Source organism: Pinus tabuliformis, chromosome 5_2, assembly GCF_031772625.1.
Source record: "Pinus tabuliformis cultivar Carrire ecotype Pingquan chromosome 5_2, CPIR1, whole genome shotgun sequence".
Classification (NCBI taxonomy): Eukaryota; Viridiplantae; Streptophyta; class Pinopsida; order Pinales; family Pinaceae; genus Pinus; species Pinus tabuliformis.
In genome coordinates this window covers 1,041,141,027-1,041,161,281 of record NC_142306.1, presented here as the reverse complement: position 1 = coordinate 1,041,161,281, position 20,255 = coordinate 1,041,141,027, and the positions used below count along the sequence as shown (strand labels likewise).

At 35.5% G+C, this 20,255-nt stretch overlaps 1 protein-coding gene across 1 annotated transcript; it reads left to right on the top strand.

Annotated features, from left to right (window-relative positions):
* The first annotated feature begins 5,136 nt into the window (after positions 1-5,136).
* LOC149162794 (uncharacterized) lies at positions 5,137-6,343 on the top strand. The gene is made up of 3 exons (XM_089435792.1): positions 5,137-5,357; positions 5,601-5,753; positions 5,910-6,343. Exons 1-3 carry the CDS (start codon positions 5,262-5,264, stop codon positions 5,997-5,999), a joined length of 339 nt encoding a protein of 112 aa, XP_089291918.1. The 5' UTR covers positions 5,137-5,261; the 3' UTR covers positions 6,000-6,343.
* The last annotated feature ends 13,912 nt before the right edge of the window (positions 6,344-20,255 follow it).

The window sequence follows — 20,255 nt, the reverse complement described above, 5'->3', positions numbered from 1 at the left end:
CAAGGGTCCAGTAACAGTAACTCATCGCTCTATAAACTGATGTAACTGAAGATAAACAGATCATCAACCTGGGAACTAGACAACCAATGTCAATGCTTGCTACAGTCTCAGATCGTTCTGCACACCAAAGCAATGATAACGCAAATAATAGGAAATGGAACAACAACTAGGAAATGGAACAAAAACTAAGAAATGGAACGATAACTAGGAAAATGTAACAGCAACCAGTTCTTATAAACAACAACACCTTAATCTACAGAAACAAGTGCAGCAAGCATATCCTACAGAAATCAGATGGTAATCTTTATTCTAAGAATAAATTGGATAGCGCACGGAAATAGAACAAAAACTGATTAGTAATGAAATATAGAACATCACTTAGAGCCAAATGTAAATGCACAATAAACTAAGATAAATAACACACACGACACGCCTTAGTATTGAGAAAAACAGTAATCTGATTTTGATACTACAAATATTAATCTTTAGTTATAAAGAATAACGATTGTAATTTGTAATGGAACAACAGTGTCAATTGAACAACAATCGCAATTAAGTGTAAACCATAGATGAATGCAGTAATACCAATTTATGAATGTTACAACACGGGTACTATGTAATTGAACAACAATAGCATTCTATAAGGGCTAGCAGCGTTATATCAATGATTAAAGGAACAACAATGCGTTACAAAGTCATAATGAACAATACGACATTCCTGTCATAGAGAACGATATTGCTCAGTTGAATCATAGATCAAATATCATAGAACCGTGATGTAAAATAATAAAACACAATAGATTACCGAACAAAGTTGATAATGAAAACCACACACGAACTAAAGATAATGGTACAGGAGCAAGTGTTCCACCAAGGTCGGGCCCTTAGCCTCCCAGGGACACACCGCTTGAGATTATTCCAGGATCAAAGATGGAACAACAACTAGATTTATATTAAAGCATCAAAACAAAGTTACAGCGGATCACTCCTCGACGAGAGTCGATGATCAAAGTCTCAAATACAGAGAAAAGTTACATAGAAAAAATAACAGCAGATCCTCTCTTGGGCTAGCAGTGCTGCCCCTTTTTATAACAACTAAAGCGGAGATATCAATGATGCGAAAATAGTTAAGGCAGCGATCCCTCAGGATCAAAGGATCCTGAGGGATTCGCCAAACCGTTAATTCCCAGTTACCCATTTGTTCTCTTGCGTTGAGCCGATATCTCCCTTTCCTTTCCTTGGTTGATATGATTTAATTTGGATCGCCTTGTTTGCATATGGTTCCCTACCAAAGGGACAACAGTTAACTTGACCTTGTGTTTTTCTTTAGAATGACAATCTTTCGTTTTTCCCCTTTCCGGCATAAGAAATAACAATTATTAGTAATTTTGTGTTGTTTATAAATCCCGTAGATTTTGTCATGATTTCTTATTATCTACTTAGTTCATGATGCAAAGGGGTTATGAGTTTTAAAGAAAAGATGACAAAATAATCCATAAAAACATACCTTCTTCAGTACTCCACACCCGTGATGCACTGGTGCACTACTCCACTACTAGACCTTGACTAGTTCCTCCAACAGTTAGAACTATCTTAACTGACTATAACTTATTTAGAATGAGTTATCTAATTACAACTCCAAAGAACTCAACCTGGGCCCCTAAAATTTAGGGATCACTCTAAATTACTCTAGATAGACTTCCAACTCGAATTTCCTAAGTAAATTAAGTAAAATTAACTTAATTAACTCTTACAAGTTGCTATGAGAATAGAATTTCGATTTAATTCACAATTTAATTGAAGGACAAATTAAATTGGATTTTCTTGTTGCTCATTTTAACATTTATCTTGTAGAGCCAATTTGAGGGAAATGGATCTCGATGTCTGATGTATGCATGAATAGAAACGCTGCATTGAGAGGACTTTGGAGAACATCAATTCAGGGCAGGCAGTCAAGCGAAGTTATAAAATGAAGATGGGTTGGTTTGAGATCTCAAGGAACCAGGTCTAGTGCTTATTACGATTTGGAGAAGAAGTTGACTGTGCAACAAATTGTTCAATGCAACATCAATCTGATGGCATCCATGTGGATTCCTCCTATCTCCTAGACTAGTTGATCGTTTTGGTAGATTCCATTATGAGTTCAATCTCTAATCATGGATAAATTTTACTGACTTAGTCACTATGACATTTCGCTCTACACTCACAAAAGCTCAATTTGCTGGAAACTAAGATGGAGAGATTGCAGGTAGTTGTGGACAGGTTGAATCTCAAGATGGGTTATTTGGATATCTCATCATACTCAAAGGCAAATGGGACAAAATTTGAAGTTTCTAAGGATCTCGTGGTGCACCAAGACCAAATGCTATAACTGCAGGAGGAGGTAGGTGTCGATGAAAATGAAGGCTTGATCTCTCCCCTCTTCCAGATTGGGCCTGGGCATGCCAGGAATGATGAAAATCTTGCTACTAGAGTAAATTTTAACACTGAAGGAAATGTTGTAGATTAAATTTCCTTTATAGTCAAAATGTGTTATGCGAATATATAACTATATTAGGATTCTTTTGGGGATCTTATAAGAGAATTCAATGTTGTCTTAAAGTATGTAGCCATGGAGAAACAATTTTTAGTTCTTTTTGAAATATTTTGAAACTTATGGAAAAAGTTTTTGTTCAAGATATACGGGCTTCAAACCAGATCGTTTAAATAGAAAATTTATACCCCGTCACTTTAATATATATATATATATATATATATATATTGAAAAGTATAGTTTAGTGAAATCATTTTTTTTATTTTATTTATTGAAATTAGTGACATGTTTTTTATGAGATTATAATGTTTCATCATTTCGAGTTCATGTCGTTGAAGTATCTTTTCTATTGAGAGGTCACATGTTTAATTCTCTTGAGAGTCGGGCTCTATACTTTTGACAAGAAGTGATCATTTTAAATCGATTTGCATGATACAATTATTCCGTAACATAACTATCACCAATCTCTGAGAACCATAAACCACAGAGAATATATATATATATATATATATATATATACAAAATTAAATTCAATACTTTAAAAAACTCATAATAATATAAACTCAACAACTTAAAATTACAATTTTCCTAAAGCCAATCCAACCTACTTTAAAAAATAAATATAAATCTAAATAATATTTGAAAAATAAAAGAAGAGAGACCCCTCATTATACTACACTTCCCAAAACGCCATCACATAATATTTAAAAAAGAAAAAAAGAGAGACCCCTCATTATATGAAATGAAATGATAGTCTAACGTCCACAAAACTAAAAAAAGTTTATGGGACCATTAGTTACTTGCTTTTTGCCTTTTGCAATTAAGTCATTTTCTTATCCAAATTGATGATGAGCTGGCCCAACCTTCTCCCCTCATTGAAAAGACCATGCCAAGAAATTGATGCTAACATATTCCCATAACTTTCTCTGATGTCTTTGAATGCATCACATTCCAAAATGAAATGTTTTTCTGATTCCACCGCCCTAGACGTGTAAAATGTACACACCCGTTCTTCCGAAGCTTCTTTAGGCCTTTTCCACTGTCTCGTTTCACACCGAAGTTGATGCAAGTTGGTTCTTAATTGAGCAATAAGAACCTTTGCCCTCCACAGAATGCTAGCTCCAATGAACTCTTTTTGTTGTAGATCACACACAGGGTTGAATTCCTCAATGTAGTACTTCTTCTTTCTACCCAACTCTTTTCCCCATACCTGTTGATGAAACTTCTCCATAACAAAATTCTTTAGCTCACTATTTGTGGGACATACATTGAGGTAGATATTCCATTTTTGCATCCATGTGTAGTTTTATCTCATCCATGTTTTCTTTCTTTTACTCATGCATTCATTGAAGATAACATTAGGCCATCTACCTACTCCCATTTGCTCAATTCTTTTTAGATATCTTATGCGTTGCACCATAGCAATTGCTTTGATGAGAGTTGCTACTATTCCACTCAACATTATCTCAGAAGGTACCAAACTTTTTATTTTGAACTTGCTCATGATCAAACATTTTTGGATTTTTTCAATTTGTTTCCAATTTGAGACGAGACGCTGCTAGCCCACAATTCACACCCATATAGTATCACTGAACAAACTAAGAGTCCAAAAAGCACTTTAATTGTTTTCCAATCCCATAACTCTGCCTTTCTACATCTGTTTTGAAAAGTATATAATGCTTTCCACCCTCCTAAAATTCTTTTCGTTCTACAGTCCTCCCAATTAAGTTTGTTGTTGAAATCAATCCCGAGATACTTGTACTCATTTACTTCTTTAAGAATGTTGCCTTCAAAGAAGAACATATGCTGGCTCTACTTCTTTTGATTAGAAAAAACCATTATTTTGGTCTTGCTAATATTGACTTGCATCCCCACTACTCTACAAAAATTGCTCAAAAACATAGAAGCTGTCTTTAGTGTGACTTTTTGGACTTTCCGGTGCTTGAATCTGGTAGAAAAATTTTAGGTGAAATATTGATTTATGTTATTTACACTGTGTTTTTGATTGTATATATGGATTTAGCACCCTGAAAAACCCTGGGGCACTTGGATTGTGCAGGAGTTACCCATCAAAATTGTGATTTCAATAAATTCTTGTCAGGGTTTAGAGAAATTAAACCGAAAAAACCCACCAGAAAAACTTCCAAAAAATTACACTAAAAACAACTCCAAAAACATATAGGTGCATTTGCATTTCATAGACCAATTTATACTACAAAATGCCATCACATTATATAAAACTTAAATTTTTTTTTATTTTAAATAATCTTATAATACATTTGTCACCAAAGGATAAAACATGTGCATAAAAACCAGAGGGGACATACATATACAGGCGCATAAGAGTCAGCACATGCCATAAAGCTGCCGCGTGAAGAGTCTGTGGATGTGAGCGTGGAGCGCGTCAATTTGATAAGCCTACAGAATAAAAAATAGCCAATTATCTATAAAAACATGTCCTACAAACCGTCAAACACTGTTTCAATGAAAACCAGACAACTGCAAAACGCCACGCAAGCCGCCCTAACGTGGCATAGTCATCTCACCAACCGACTCTGAGCCTACCGCCTCTTTGTTCTTATTGCTGACTCAGCAAAGTGTCCGATGGTGGTTGGCAATTGACAGGTTGAATGGCCGGTTACCTCACAGACAAGAGGAAGAAAATAAATTTAGCCCAGGCTCTGTATTGTATCACAGAAGCAAGAAATTAATGATCTAATAATCTAAAATGGAGAAGGGTTCACCAGAATATCAAGCAATCTCTGTAAAAGGAGTGACAACGTTGCAGCAAGCTGGCCTATTCACAATTCGAGTGTTTGCACAGGTACTAATTGTATTTCAGGCTGTTAATTTTTTGATTGAAATATTTATCAGAAGTTCTTTAGCATAAGCGGTCGAATTTCTGGGTAAAGGGTACTTTGTCCATGAAACAGGGGATCACACATGTAAATTTAGCAGGGGCTCACATATATACTTTGTATAGGAAACAGGGGCTCACATGCTAGGCTTAACTTAATTTAGATGTTATTATTATATTTTAAATGGAGACCTATGCAATGGCATACAGGTGCAAAGCCTGTTTACAAAGAGCATGGCAAGTCAAGGAGAAGATGTTGGGTGTTGCTATGCCAATGTGGAAGATGCATGTGAAACAGGTTGCAATGCTGCCTGCAAGAGAGCTGTAACTCACAGTGCCAATTCCCCAGGCTCTATTTATCAGGTATATAGAGTCTAAATACCAATTTAGAACTCATCAATAAAATATCCACCCTGAACCAGGTGACTTCAGTTAAATTCAATTCAGTCTAATTACTATTGCCTGATGGAGTTTTTTACACTACATAGTTTGTATTGAATTCATGCGTTATATTCACAGGATTGCAGTGAGGCTTGTTTCAAAGCCTGTGTTCGGCCCGATGCTCCTCTTGGCAAGTTCAGCACCACACTTGTAAAAATAGACAATTAATAAATCTGATAAGCCAAGGTTTTTGTGTTCAAATAAATGGTAATAAGTAATACCACCATTATATTCTTTTGTACTTTTCATTCATTCTTTAGAGCTGTTGCCATATCTTGCATTGAATAGCAGGCTAGAAGGTCCCTGCTGCTCAGATCATCTTCTCTTCTCTGAGGTAATTTGTAAAAAGCTTTGTAATGTATAAATATTGGTCTTGGTTGGCTGTTTAGTTTTAAATAACAGCTAGCCTTCCATCATTATAGTCTGCCTATGAAGAGGATTGAATAAGTTGAATCTCCAGTCTATGACATTCACTTTTCATGGAATATATTGGAATGTTTGAGTTATGATCAGATCTAATTCAATCAAATCCGATCAAGGATAAAACATTTGAGCTAGTCCAGCAAATTCTATTTAGAATAATGAATTAGTTCTGATTCAGAAACAATCAGATCTGATATCGGTGAGTCAAATCTCAGTTAATAATGTTATTTCATTCTTATTAACTTTGTACAAGTATGTAACAATCAGATCTGATATCTTAGTTAAAATTGTTATTTCATTCATGTCAACTCTGTACAAATATGTACATTTTTTTTCAAATTAAATAAGCAGCAGTGCTCTCTAATATCTGTTTAATGATTTTCATTAGCATGTTATAAATGTTTTTCCTTTATTTCTAATAAGGTATAAATGTTCATATGAGCATACTTCCATGGCACTGATAGCAAGATCAAGAATAGTTTTTTTATTTCTATCTTTTTTTGTTTTATATACAATCCAGAAAGGATCCATGCCTTGAATTATGTGACATGTCCTATTCAGATATAACTTGATAGAAAGTTTTGGAGGTAAAGCTTATCGAGATACAAGCTTTCAGTGTTGTTCTCTTCGGACACAATTTGATAGTACGTCTTAGAGGCGAAGCTCATGGAGCTACAAGCTTATGCCTATCGTATTGAATCTTGAAATATCAAGAGTAGCTCAAGTAAAGGGAGCTGAAAGTGCAAAAGGGGCATATGATAAGTAGTTGGTCATGTGCATTATCCCTTTAATCTTGAAATATCAATAAGAGTTCAAGTAAAAGGGAGTTCAAAGTACAAAAGGGGCATATGATAAGTAGAGTTTCATGGGCATAATTTCCTCCGGGGCTTGTGAAACACTACAATTCCATATACAATTTTATGGGTTGAATTTCTATTAATGATGTTGGTACTTTGTCAAAAACTTTGATCTAGGATTTTGGATAAGGATTCATATTCACAAGTAGTTGGTCTCAACAATATAGATAGATAGATTTTATTGAACATACATGAGACCAAAGTGATCTATGGAACTAGAAGTTGCATTGGTAATACATTATGACTTGTCAAAGGTAAAACAAAAAAGAGGAGGTCATTGACTAACTTGTAGACTTCGGGTTCAAAGCGGAGGACACATATAACTTGTAATCCTTGTGAAAAGGCTTCCAAGTTCATGTAATTTTTTTCATCTGCACCATCAACCAGAGCTCACTAATTGGGATGATGTTTCAACATTACTATAAGAAGAAACCAAACATAAGTACCCTAGAGCAAAAATAGATAGTTCAATTGATTGTTGAGAAATTATGAAGAAACATCACTAAAAAATGGAAACAAAGTAAAAAACAAGGAGGCTATAATTTATAATGTCTAGGCAATAACTACAATCATATCATAATCATATCATAGGAAGGTAATACAATCATTATCATAAGATTGTTGCAACAATGTCTCCAACTTCTCCCATGAAACAATGTCTCATCGAGCTCAAACATTCAGATGATTAAACTTGTGACACTTTGACCTCCATCAAAACAATGAAAAAGATAACCAAGGACCAACACAATCATCATATTACACCCCTCTTTGAGAGGGTGACCTTGTCCTCTCTTATGATAAAATTTAGGAGAAGTTTGGTCTGAGAAGTTTAAAAGTAAATCCCATTAACAAGCTTCCTAAAGGGAATGACTTCCTAATCAAACATGTCTAAATACTTGTATTGTATACAATCCTTTTTGTCTGGTGTTGTTTTGTGTTGGTTTTTGTCTTCAATCATCTACATGCAAAACACTTTTGCAAGGTTGGTTAAGAGAATGTGGGGAATGAAATCCATATTTCTTTAAGCCATGAGACCAATGAGCTCAAGTACAGTTGATTTCTTAGCATTATTAATGGAACTCTTTGGATTCACAATAAAATGCTAAATGGTTAATGCACTAGCTTAAAACAAACCACTCATCAAAACAAGAATTTTGGCTACAAAAGTGAATATTGTGGCTAGTAATTCGATGACAAGAGAATGTAGTTAATAGTGAGAAGTGCCAACTGCTAATTCAACTAGGTTGTCACTCACCCCCAAAGCCATACTTTGTCGAAGTAAAGACTAAAAATTTAAAAAGAAAAACAAATAAAAAAGGAACCTTGCATATGAAAGCTACCAAAAAATGACAAAAGAAGAAGAGTATGTTGCAACTAGTGAGCTAAGAGGAGATTTTTGGCCTTCTAGCTAACCCTTGTAAGTGCTACCTATGAACTCCTCCATAGTGATGGAGAAGGTATTCTTTGAAATATAAGAAGAGAATACTAATAAGAGAGAGAATACTAAGTAAATCCACATGAATGTCATTTGTAATGCTTTAGAAAACCAAAACAACATTGTAATTATATAATTATTGAGAACTAAACATTCAACATAGACAAATCATGTGAGAGATTTTACTTTAGGTTTTCTCTAACATAATATTTGTGTCTATTGTTTTTAAATCATGTGTTTTTGTGGTTTTTAAAAAACCAATTATTGTCTAAGGTTTATATTCAATTCCTTGCTTACCTGGCAAGGTATATGTTATCAATCAGAACTTTTCCCTAGAAGTTTTCAGAAGAAGGAAAGGACCGAGGTAACCACAAACGAATCTTTTAAATATAGGCTCTAGCCAACCTATGACTTAGAGAGGGCTCTCTCTATTTGATTTAGCTTTGTTTGTTGGGATTTTAGGCTAATTCTGAAGGTTCAGGGGGTTTTGATTTGTATTGAATGGTTGAATGGTGGAATCCTTAAAACAGATGGATAGACTGATGTCTTTGGACCATTGGGCTATGGAGTCAAAGGAGGGCAGTAGAGCTAGAATTAACTCACTGAAGGGAGTGTTCAAAGGGCAAGCTAGCAGAGTAAAGTGAAGGTCTTTGGGCCAGATGGGTGAAATGATATTAACCAGGGTGAGAGAGCACTTAAGAATTCTCAGACCGGGATTAAAATGAGGAACAGGGGATAATCATGAACAAAGGGCAATTAAGAATCCTTTTTTATAGACTACAGGGAGATTACCTAGACTAAGGAGCAATTAAGAATTCCTTAATTTAGATAATTAGCGGAAAACATTAAAATGCATAACAATTAAAACAGTGCAATGAAGCAAATTCTGAGATATCATTCTATATTATAGCATTCGGATTTCAGATACATTAAAGATTGTGGAAAATTTTTAAAGAAAAATAACACAAGAGAAAATACTTGTCTGCACTTCGCTCTACACATGAATCCAGTGAAATGTCTTGTCTTTATTCATTAATCTAGCTTGTTGGTCCAAACAGTGATACAATAGCTTATAGTCTTTGATCAAAAGGTCTATAGAAATGTCTAAGAATCCACCCTACATACTTCGAATGGTGAAGTATTTATACACAAATTATTACAAAATATCTCAAAACAAGCTTGAGATTTATTCTAGGAAATATAAATATCTTCTTGCAAGAAGATAGAGATAGCTATTGAACTGTTTCATGTTGTCCCTTTTATTGTGGTACTGTTGACTTTTATGGTTGGATTTGTAGCCCTTTATGCTGGCTTGCAGTTGTGGTATTTTACGCTGGAATCTTCTTCAATTTTTATCTTTCACATGATACTCTTTGACCCTGATACTCTTTGACCCTAATGTCCTGTTTTTGTCTGTTCACCTAGCTGCTTTATTTTTACTATGCAGTGACTTTTTACTGTAAATTTCACACAGTAAATCAGTCATGCTTTCCCACCATTCTACATCAGGTAATTTGACATTCATCATTCTTCGGTATATCTCATCAGCATCAGTATACTTGGCAAAATTGGGCTTAGTGATGAACAAGTGTTTAATCTCATGCTGGAGAAAAAACAAGTTCTCAAAAGTGTTATATAAAAATTTGCTTGTTGGCAGGGATTTAATAGATGAAGTGCTAGCTTGTTATTTAGCCAAATGCCTGAGCCTATTGTCATAGTCCTACTGTGTCATAAGCTTGTCATTGATGACCAATGGACTGGGCAATCCTTTTTCCCTCAAAATTTGGAATTTGGCCATGAATCTATCAATGGCCACCTGCATGTTCTTGCACTTTTCCTCCAAGTTTAGCATTAGGTTCCTTTTGGAAAGAACCTTTCTTATTTCCAAAATAGTTTCAGTTCTGTCTTCTATATTTAGCTCCTGAAGCTCATATCTGTTTTTTCTGTTAAGGAAATGGATGAGTCTATTGGCATCCTTTGGCATGTCACCCAATTCCTCCTTGACTTTCTGAATAGCTACTGTAGCTATCTTTATCAGTTATGTTTGCTCAAAAATAACTTAAATAGATGGCCAAATATCCTTGACGGAGTCAATGATATTGGCCCATAACAGTTCCTTGGCTTGCCCAAGGGGTTTCTCTAATGTTAGGTCCTTTTCCATGGCTTTGATTCTTTCATTCATCCTGTTGGCCTTCTGAGTTTCTTCTTTTTGCATAATCTGGGCAAGTTTGTAATCAGTTTCTAAACTTGCCACCTTTTCTCTTAGTCTGTTCATTTCAGTGGCTTGGATGGACATTTCATTCATGGCTTTGACTAATTTATCTGCATCCTCTCCTGGTGCACCTGCTGCTAATGTAGATTCTGCAGTAACTGGCAATGATGTGGCAGGTGGAGCTGTTGGTGCAAGTGAAGCTGCCAGCGTGGAAGGGACTGTTGTAGACATTGTAGGGATGACGTTTGCAGAAGTTGATGCAATGTCAGTTTGTTTTATTTGGATTAAATTATCCAATTATTTCTCTGTTTCCTTTAGCTGATCATTGAGTTTTAGGACCAAGTCCATCAACTCTTCATGTCTGGTTTGGCTCTCCAAAACTTCCAACGTTTGAGGATGTTGCAGCTGGGGAATTTTCAATTGCTTCTTCAGTGCAACAATATCATCGTTCTTCTTCTTTATCAGCTGCTCAGTAGCTTTTATATCCTTGGGATCATGTCCCAATTCAATAATTAAGTCTTCCAAAGACTTAATCCTGGTATCCTTGGCCTATGAGGAGGCCTTCTCCAACTGAAACTGTGTTGAGATGTTGTTTACTGAGTTTTGTAGCTGATGGGTAGCTATGGCTTTACCTGTAAGGGTGGAGTATATCATCTCTCCAGCCTGTTTGTGCAGTTCTATTTGGTCTATGGGATGAATGTCCCTTGCCAACACTTCAAAGTCAACCCTCTTGTAATTTGATGATGTCTTGGGCTGCTGTGTTGTAGGTTTGATAAAGGACATCTGCAGCTTTCCCTCCTTAATGTCAAAGGCTGACATCAGCCTTGTTTGATTTGTGGGAGTGAGTTTTAGGTACTGAGCATATGTTTGGGCTTTAAGTCTCTCATTCCTCATTTTGATTTCCTTATACCTGTCCTTTATGTCTTGGTCTTTGTTAGCAGTCCTACTAAAGGAAGACAGTTCCACACTAAGCTGCCTTTCCAACATTTGAGTCTGTGATGTGGAAGGCTCTTGTATGTCTTAAGATGGAGTTGTGGGCCTGCTTCTGTCTACCTCTGTGTTGGTCACTTGTGTTGATCCTTTTGTATATTCCTGTTCAGAGGCCGGATTGAGCCTTTGCCTCTTACTATGACTTGTTTCCTTTTGTAGATTAGAGGTGTCCATTCCTGAAGTGGAAGCTCCCTCTCTGTTGCTTTTTGAATTTTTCTCCTCATTCTGAGGAGTTTGTGTGACTGGAGGGGTGCTCATGGCTCTTTCTTGCTCTTCTGGTACTTGCAAAAAAGAGCTCTCATCAAGCTTCTTTTCCAAATCAATTAGAGCATTTTCTACATCTACCCTTGTGTTGTCACTGTCTACTAAGGTATTTTCCACCCACTCTATTTGGTTGGCATATGCTTCTATTTCTGGTATGGGGTGGTGAATAAAAGGTCATAGCTTGACCTTTTGCTTTTTCTTGGTAATGAGTTCTAAAGGATCATATCTACATACAAAACTCCTTTTGGAATTTCAAGCTTTGCACGATTAGGTTTGCCTCTTTCCCTGCCTCTCTAGAATTGCATATGAAGGGACCTGACTTGTCTTTGATTTTGAAATTGGCCTTCTTCTTGGCATTGACAAAGTTGACCTCATCTACATTGATGATCTGTGTGTAATATTCTAAGGCAAACTTATATGGTACAAGCAGGCAACTATATATTCTGATTTCAGTGTGGTTTTGGTAAAGGTACTAATCTCCCACTTTGGTTTGCTTGGAAAGCTGGAGGACTCTTTTTATCTCTGGACTTATCCTAGGTGGAGGATTTCTAGTGAGCATAGTCATGATTGGATACACAAAAGAATCTATGAAGTCAGAGTATGTATATGGGGATCTATACTCATGGAAAAGTGGGGTCCAAAAAATGACAGATCTGGGCTGGCCCCTGGTGTCAAGCTTCTAGAGAGTAAAAGGAAACTTATCTGACTAATAATACAAAAATAGATGGTACAATACAAAGGAGTATTTGAATACTCTCTCATTGCCCATTCTTGTGAACTGCTCATGCATCCTATCAGCTGTGAATTTGGCAAAGTCATGTGATTGCAGGAGCCCGCCCTGGGGTATAAATGGACATGAAAGCTAGTATAATTTCATCAATGTATTCACTGGTAGAGTAACCCAAAACACATGATATCATGGTTACAATGCTCTGGCCCCATTGAGAGAAAATAGCTGATACATATGGAGGGGGGTCCTTAGAGATGTGCTTTTCCTCTCTAATGAAGGTTTGAAACAACTGTGCCAATCTTGATGGGATTAGCTTGGGATACTGATCCAACAAGTCTTCAATTGAAAGTGGGGTTAGGTTTGGCCCTAGTTGGAACTGCAGCATTTCATTAATGGACTCATCTGTGATAGTGAATAAAACCTTCTGGTCATGAGACATTATGGCTTTATGGCTGGGGACGTAGCATGCATAGCATATATGAACAATTTAAGGAAAGATATGAACTTGGGGGAACTGGTATCTGGGTAAATTGGACTCCTAGAGGCCAATATCATCTGTATGATTCAGGTGTCTGTCTTTACTTAAGCAATGAATTTTAAGCAGGAGCTATATTGTAGTTGTGTCCTTGATTTGGAAATCCCTGTCAGCCAGGGGAAGGTGGTCTAAGTCTAAATGTGGAGTGGTAATAGGTCTAATGTCCATGGCGATAGGGGCAACCATAATTCAATTCTTGTGGATTTGAATTATGGTCTGGGGGTTTTATCAGAGGTTTTGAACAGAAATTGGAAACTTCAAAGGGTTTTGGCTAGAGGTGTTTGTGATTTTAAGTAAATTTTCAATCAATTGGACTTAACGATAATCTCAAACAGGCTGAATGCTTTCAATTTTTCACAGGGAATGGTATTCTATGGTGAAATACTTTAAAATTGGGCGAATTGGCTTCAAATTGATGGTTTTCGGCGGCTGTAGAGGTTTGTACGGTTCTGGTACGGACTGAAAGGTCAGCTGGGTTGTCTGCAGCATCTTCTGGAGCGGTCTTGAAAGTCTGGTGGTAAATTTTGTGTTTGCAGGGATTTCACTAGTTCACAAAGTTTACACAGAAAATGCACGGAAAAAAGGGCGAAAGAGGGCTTCATGGCCTTTTATAGAGAAAATAATTAATTTTGGCAGGTTCACTTTCGGATGAACAGTTGACGGTTTTTCTGTTAAATGGGGGAAGCAGTTTTGGAGGGCCATCGCGCGCAGGCGGTATTCGGGAGGGGTCACCTGATGCGAAACAACACTTGACATGTAGCATCCACGGGGTCGGGCAAAACCACTTTATCGGGTGGTTAATGTTCAGCCATCGGGCGCGGCCGATATGGCTGTGCGCCGTTGGATGAGAGGGGGGTGATGATCAACGGTAGTCGGGCATAAGAGCTACACGAGGGGAAATGACGGGAGTTGATGGGGGGCCGAGGGATTTAATCATGGTGATTCGAGATTAGTTTAGGGATAAATCATAGGTTTAAAATGATCGGGCCGGGCTTAATAAGGGATTAGTGAGTCAGGTGAGGTTAATACCAGGATTAACTTAAGTTTACCAAGATTAGGTAAACTAAGTAAAGTTATATCAGGGTATGGTGAATTTCTATTAGTTTTTATGAAAACTAAGGGTGGGGGTAATTACGTAAGGGGATTAATTTAATATGGGATAATGGGAATTTTCGGGGAATTTATATAATAATATTAGAAATTAATATGAAATTGCGATAGCGGAGTGGGTTTTTCCTTTATACAAGGGTAAAGTAAACATTTGCGCATTTAGCTTTATACTTAGGAAAAAGGCTAGTTTGTGGGTTTTTTGTATGAAAAGGTTTTATATGGGGGTGATTCACTTTTCCTAGGTAAATGGTGTCAACCATAGGAAAGTGTGGTTTTATTAGGGAAATGAGCGGAAATGAAGGGAGATGAATTTTTGATGAAGGGGATTCTAGCACTTATGCCCATAAGTCATCAAGCCAAGGGTCCAGTCCCTCCAAAAGTCAGAGAAATTCTCTGAGCCTCTTTGACTTAAAGGATTTGAGTGCTAGAACTTGTTTATGGGAAATCAGTAAGTAAAGGGGTAAAATGAATGAGGGGATGTTAAATAAACCAAGTTGTGAACCATTATCTTTGCTTTGTTTACTACTTATGAACATTTGAAGAATGCATTTGAACATGACATAAGTACTTTTGTGTAATCACTTGATATTTCTGCAACCTTTCTATTACTTACCCATTTACTCATCCTACTATTTTTTTTTTCATTTTATTTAGGTGCATTTAGGCTAGCAAACCCTTATCAATCTTTTCTTTTATTTTACAAAGTAAACTATCTAATTCTAACCTTATATCATCCAAGGGCTTAGATTAAACTGATGAACTATTTTTATTTACTCTACCTATCTAATGATCTGCCAAGATTAAACTGTTTGGTCAGATTTCATTTTCTAACAAAAAACATAAAATTCAAAGCATGGTATAATCAAGATTAAACAGTTTGATTACTATGGATTGTGGCATGAATAACAAACTGCACACAATCATTATTATGCATAAAAGTAAATGGTAGTGGCATTTTGACTTGCTCACTTTCATGGTCTCATTTTGCTTTTTTGGGGTTCATATATTTTCATTTTTTTTTACCTTTTCTTATTCTTTTTGTCCTTTTGATTATTCTTTTAGGACATACCCTCTTTACATGTTTAAAAGTTTTAATATGGAAAACATTTGCAGAAAGCAAAGGTATGTACAATATTACAAGACTTAACCTTAGTCATTCCAAATTATGACTCCTATTGGTATAGGAATCTAACAGTGTGTTGAAGCCCCGAAAATCGGGTCTACAACAAGGGGGATACCCACCCGGTTTGGACCTTGGTTAGTATCTCCTTTTCCATTTGGTATAGTGGGTTCGACTAGAGATATGGGACCAGTTTCCCAATCTATGTGTGTGTGTGTTGAGAATTGATATTTCCTTCAAAATAACTTTTAAGTAAAATGCTTTTATTCTAAATCTAATTTAACAACATGCAATTGTATTCTAATGAATAGAAATATCTAATTCTAAAACTAACCCGGGATTTAATTTTTCAATTATGCGATCTAAAATAGTTTCTACAACAATTGGTAATAAAGATCATTCAATTGCTATAAGAAAAGAATTCAATAAAGATGAACTGTTTCGTATAAAAAGTTAGCCGAACAGTTATGAAAACATATCGCATAATAAGTCACTCATATATTAAGCATAAATAAATGGTTATCACCGTACAGAAGTGCCAAATGATAACTCAAGCATTCAAGCATTCATACATAAATAACTGAACATGAATATCACTTTAACACATAAGCAGAAATTGTTAAGAGATAAAAGTACCATTTATAACGAGTTCTACTCATGAGCTCCAACAATAATGATTTATCTCTTCTTAATTCAACATCTACTAAGAGTACAAAAGTGCAATTTCAGTAGCAGATATTAAACACAAATATCAATAAATCTTGTTCCATTCATTCATCAAAGCCTCCTCGGAGGGTGCAGAAGTGCATGTTAAGAGAACAAGTTTTTGATAAATTTCAGGACCCTTCTCTAAATGCATGAGAAGGGTTTAAATACTACTAGCTAAATCAAAAATTAGTTTATTACAAAAATATAGGAGACGGTTTAAATGACCTCCTCACTTCAGGCAAAAATAAAGCAAAACTAAAACTAAAACTGAATCTAAAAGTACAACTAGCAATTAACTATCTATGTGTCTGATTTTTGTAGTTGCAAGCATCCAGCATCGGCTTGAAGAGAGTTGGTTGGCCGACCTCCGACTTTAACTGTCCTGCGAAAACGGAATCAACAAGTGCTGGCACCATCTTCTCGGCAGAATTAGTAAGACATTTGAGAGTCATGCACTGACTGTGTGGTTTAACCAAGCACTGCCAATAAGGATCCCAATTTAACTTGGTTAACCTTTTGATGGACTCTGCTCTTTCTTGAGCCTTTTGTCTCCAGCTTGTCTGTAGATGCTGCAGATTTGGTAGAAATTTACATACCACTTAAAGATTTCCCCGATAAATACCACTGTTTTTAGAGCTCGGGTTTTGCCTTTCGCCTTTAGCACTTTTTCTTACAATTTTCCAGGCTTACAGGTGACTGAGTGATTTGAGGCTTTCCTTTTCAAGAGGTTTTTCCTGGCGATGCACGATTAGCGCTAGGCGCGCATCGGAAACTGCCTCTATTTCTTGATCCGGGCTTCCCTAGTGCTATTTTTCACCTTTTGCGCGCTTTTTGTTAGAGGATGTAAACCTTAAATTTTGTGGAAAGAATGATTCCATGAGTTCTTAGCTCTGTGTCTTAAACTATTGGTTTGTTATCTCATGACTATCCAATACCCATTTGACCATGTCCGTGTATGGAAGAATCTTGGGCCTTGCCACTATCCGGTGCAAGAACGAACATGCTAGTTTTGTAATTGACGCCTCAGATGACCCGTGTGAGTCTACAGTAGCTGTAACTTCCATTACTCTGGGATTTTCTTCCTCGAGTAAACTGTGCATGCCTTCCCAAGTAGTAATGTTGGCATCTATGTTACAGGTGGTGTCCGCGTATAAGGGAGTCATTTCTTTGTCTTCAGAACTTGGAGCCTTCCCTTTCTTTCCCATAATATTCTGAACACTACTATGTATACCTCTCTGCTTTTCGCTCTTGCAATTTGAAAATGAGGCAAAACAATGTAAACTTTGAAACGGGAACTGTAAACTCAAAATGAGAACTCTAGCCCAAAAACCCCTTAAAAACATCAAAAACAGTGCTAAAAACAAAAAGTGTTTATGATGGAATAACACTTTTTTTTTTCTAGGGTAAATTTTGAACATATTTTAAAAATGGCGGTGAAAACCAATTTTTTATGCAAAAATTGTCCCAAAAACGCCCTCAAAACAAAAAGTGTTAACGATGGGATAACACTTTTTTTTCCCTTTTTTTTTCAAGGGCAATATTTCAACATTTCGAAATAATAGCATAAAATATTTTATCATGACCCTAAAAAAGATTAAAATTTCAAACAAATACTGAAGACATAAAATAAAATTAAAAATTAAAACAATGAAAAAACACAAAACAAAATAAGTTTAAAAATTAACAAAACCTAAATTAAAACATATACTAAAAAAAGAACATTAAAGAAAAAAACAAAAAACAAAAAAAAAAATCAATCATAAAAATGTCAAAAAAACACTAAATTAAAAAACTAAAAAACACTTAAAAATTATAAACAAATAAATAGTAAAAAAACATATTTAAAAAAAAAGGGGGAAAAAAATAAAAATAAAAATAAAAAATAATAATCTTGTAAACAATAAAAAAAAATTGTCAAAAAAAAAGAAAATATATATATATATATGGAAAATAAAAAAAATAAAAATTAAACAAACTATAAAATTTAGGTAAAAATAGAAAAATTTTAAAAACATTATCAAAAAACTTTAAAAAAAAAATGAAAATTAAAGACAAACTAAATTTAATAAAAACATAGAAAATTAACCAAAAAAAAAAATTTAAAAACTACAAAAATTAAGATTAAAATGTTAATTACTTAAAAATATATATATTGATGATGATGATGGTTAACGTCCACTAAGACCAAATAATGGTCTATCGGACCTAAAGAAACAAGTTATCTATTTTGATTTAAGATTTTATTCCTATGCTCAAAAAGCTTGGAGAGAAGCCTCCCGAGCTCACTATAATTTTGACATTGTAAAAGGCTAGGAAGGTCAGTGTTGTAACAAAGATTGTGAAACTGAGATCTAATGTGGTTATACGCGGGGCACTCTAAGAGGAAGTGGTTTTCATCCTCGATGTTCCTATTCTCACATATATGGCAGATCCTTTCCGTCCATGGCGTTTTAGGAATTGCCCAACGACCTATTTCACTATGGAACTCATGAGAATTCGTTCTAATCTTTGCTATATTAATTTTCTTCTTTGAGCTAGTTAAAATAGAGAGATACTTTTGATCTTCTAGGGTGGGGTTGATGACTTTCTTATAATAACTTAATTTTCTTTTAGCCGCTAAGTCTTTCTCACACCACATTTTTTCTTTGAACCTAGAAGTAACAATATCTTTAATGTTATTTATGTTTTTCAATGCATCATTTTCGTTGATCTCCCAATAGTTTAACCAGGCCCTTGTGTCTTTATGCCACCCTTGATTGAGCCTTAGGTGGTTTTGGCTAGAATTTAAAGCTAGCTTAGGAAGTCTACGATCGTCTATGTTACTGATTTTGTGCTTGTACAACAGAAACCTAAGCATAGCTAGGCTCTCAATAGGGGAAAGACCTGCTTCTATAAGGAGAATAGGATAGGGTGTATTACTTTTAATTTTCAGGTTATAAGTTATAAAACGCTTCTGGATTTGCTCAATCTTTCTCCATGATTCCCTGGAGATGATGCAACCCCAAACCTCACAGCCATATAAGATAACAGGAGTGACTAAAGTTTCAAAGAGGAACTTCTTTTTATCCCACATTACAAGGTTTGCTATTTTACAATTATTTTCAAAACCAAAGTAAGCTTTCCACCCCCCATTAATCCTTTTCTCAATGTTATGGTTCCAGTTGAGCTTGTGATGAATATCAATTCCTAGGTACTTGTAAGAATACACTTCCTCCAAGTTATTATTGTCATACATAAAATTAGCGTAAATGTCCTTCTTGGATTCGATAATCATAACTTTTGTTTTGTCAGTGTTAACAGTCATACCCATGGTAGAGCAGAAATCCTTAAGAAGTCTGAGTTGCTTATTAAGATCAGATGGGCACCTTGCCAAAAGAACAATATCGTCAGCATAAAGAAGAAGGATGACGACTATCCCAGCTAAGATCGTGCCATCACATCCTGCTTCCTCTAAATAGCCTTCGAGCTTATCGATGTAAATGCCAAATAGGGTAGGGGAGAGGGGGCAACCTTGTTTAACTCCGATGTTACACTTAATATCTTTCGACCACCCTTCATTGCTCTTTAGCCTGGAAATTACATTCTCGTTGTTTTAATAACTGTTTTTTTAACAATTATTGAAAGTTTTTTTTTTTTTAAACAACGTTTTTTGTTTTTTATTTTATTATTTAAAAAAAGCAATTATTAAAAAATTTATTTTTATTTTAAACAACGTTTTTTTTTAATGAAAAATTTTAAAGTTTTTTTATTTAAAAAAAAAAATATTAAAAAAATGAATTTTTTTGGGCCGGGGGCGATTCCCGGAATCGCCCCTCCACCCTCCAGGCGGCCCGTGGTGGCGCGGCCCCTGGCAGAGGCCTGCGTGCAGGCCCTCCGCCCGGGGCCGTGCCACCGCGGGCCGCCTAGAGGGCCCAAAATATTTTTTTGTTTAATAATTTTTTATTTTTTTTATTTATTTATTTTTTAAATAAAAAAATTTTAAAATTTTTGATTTTAAATTAAAAAAAAAAAAAAAAAACAAAAAACAAAAAAAACAACGT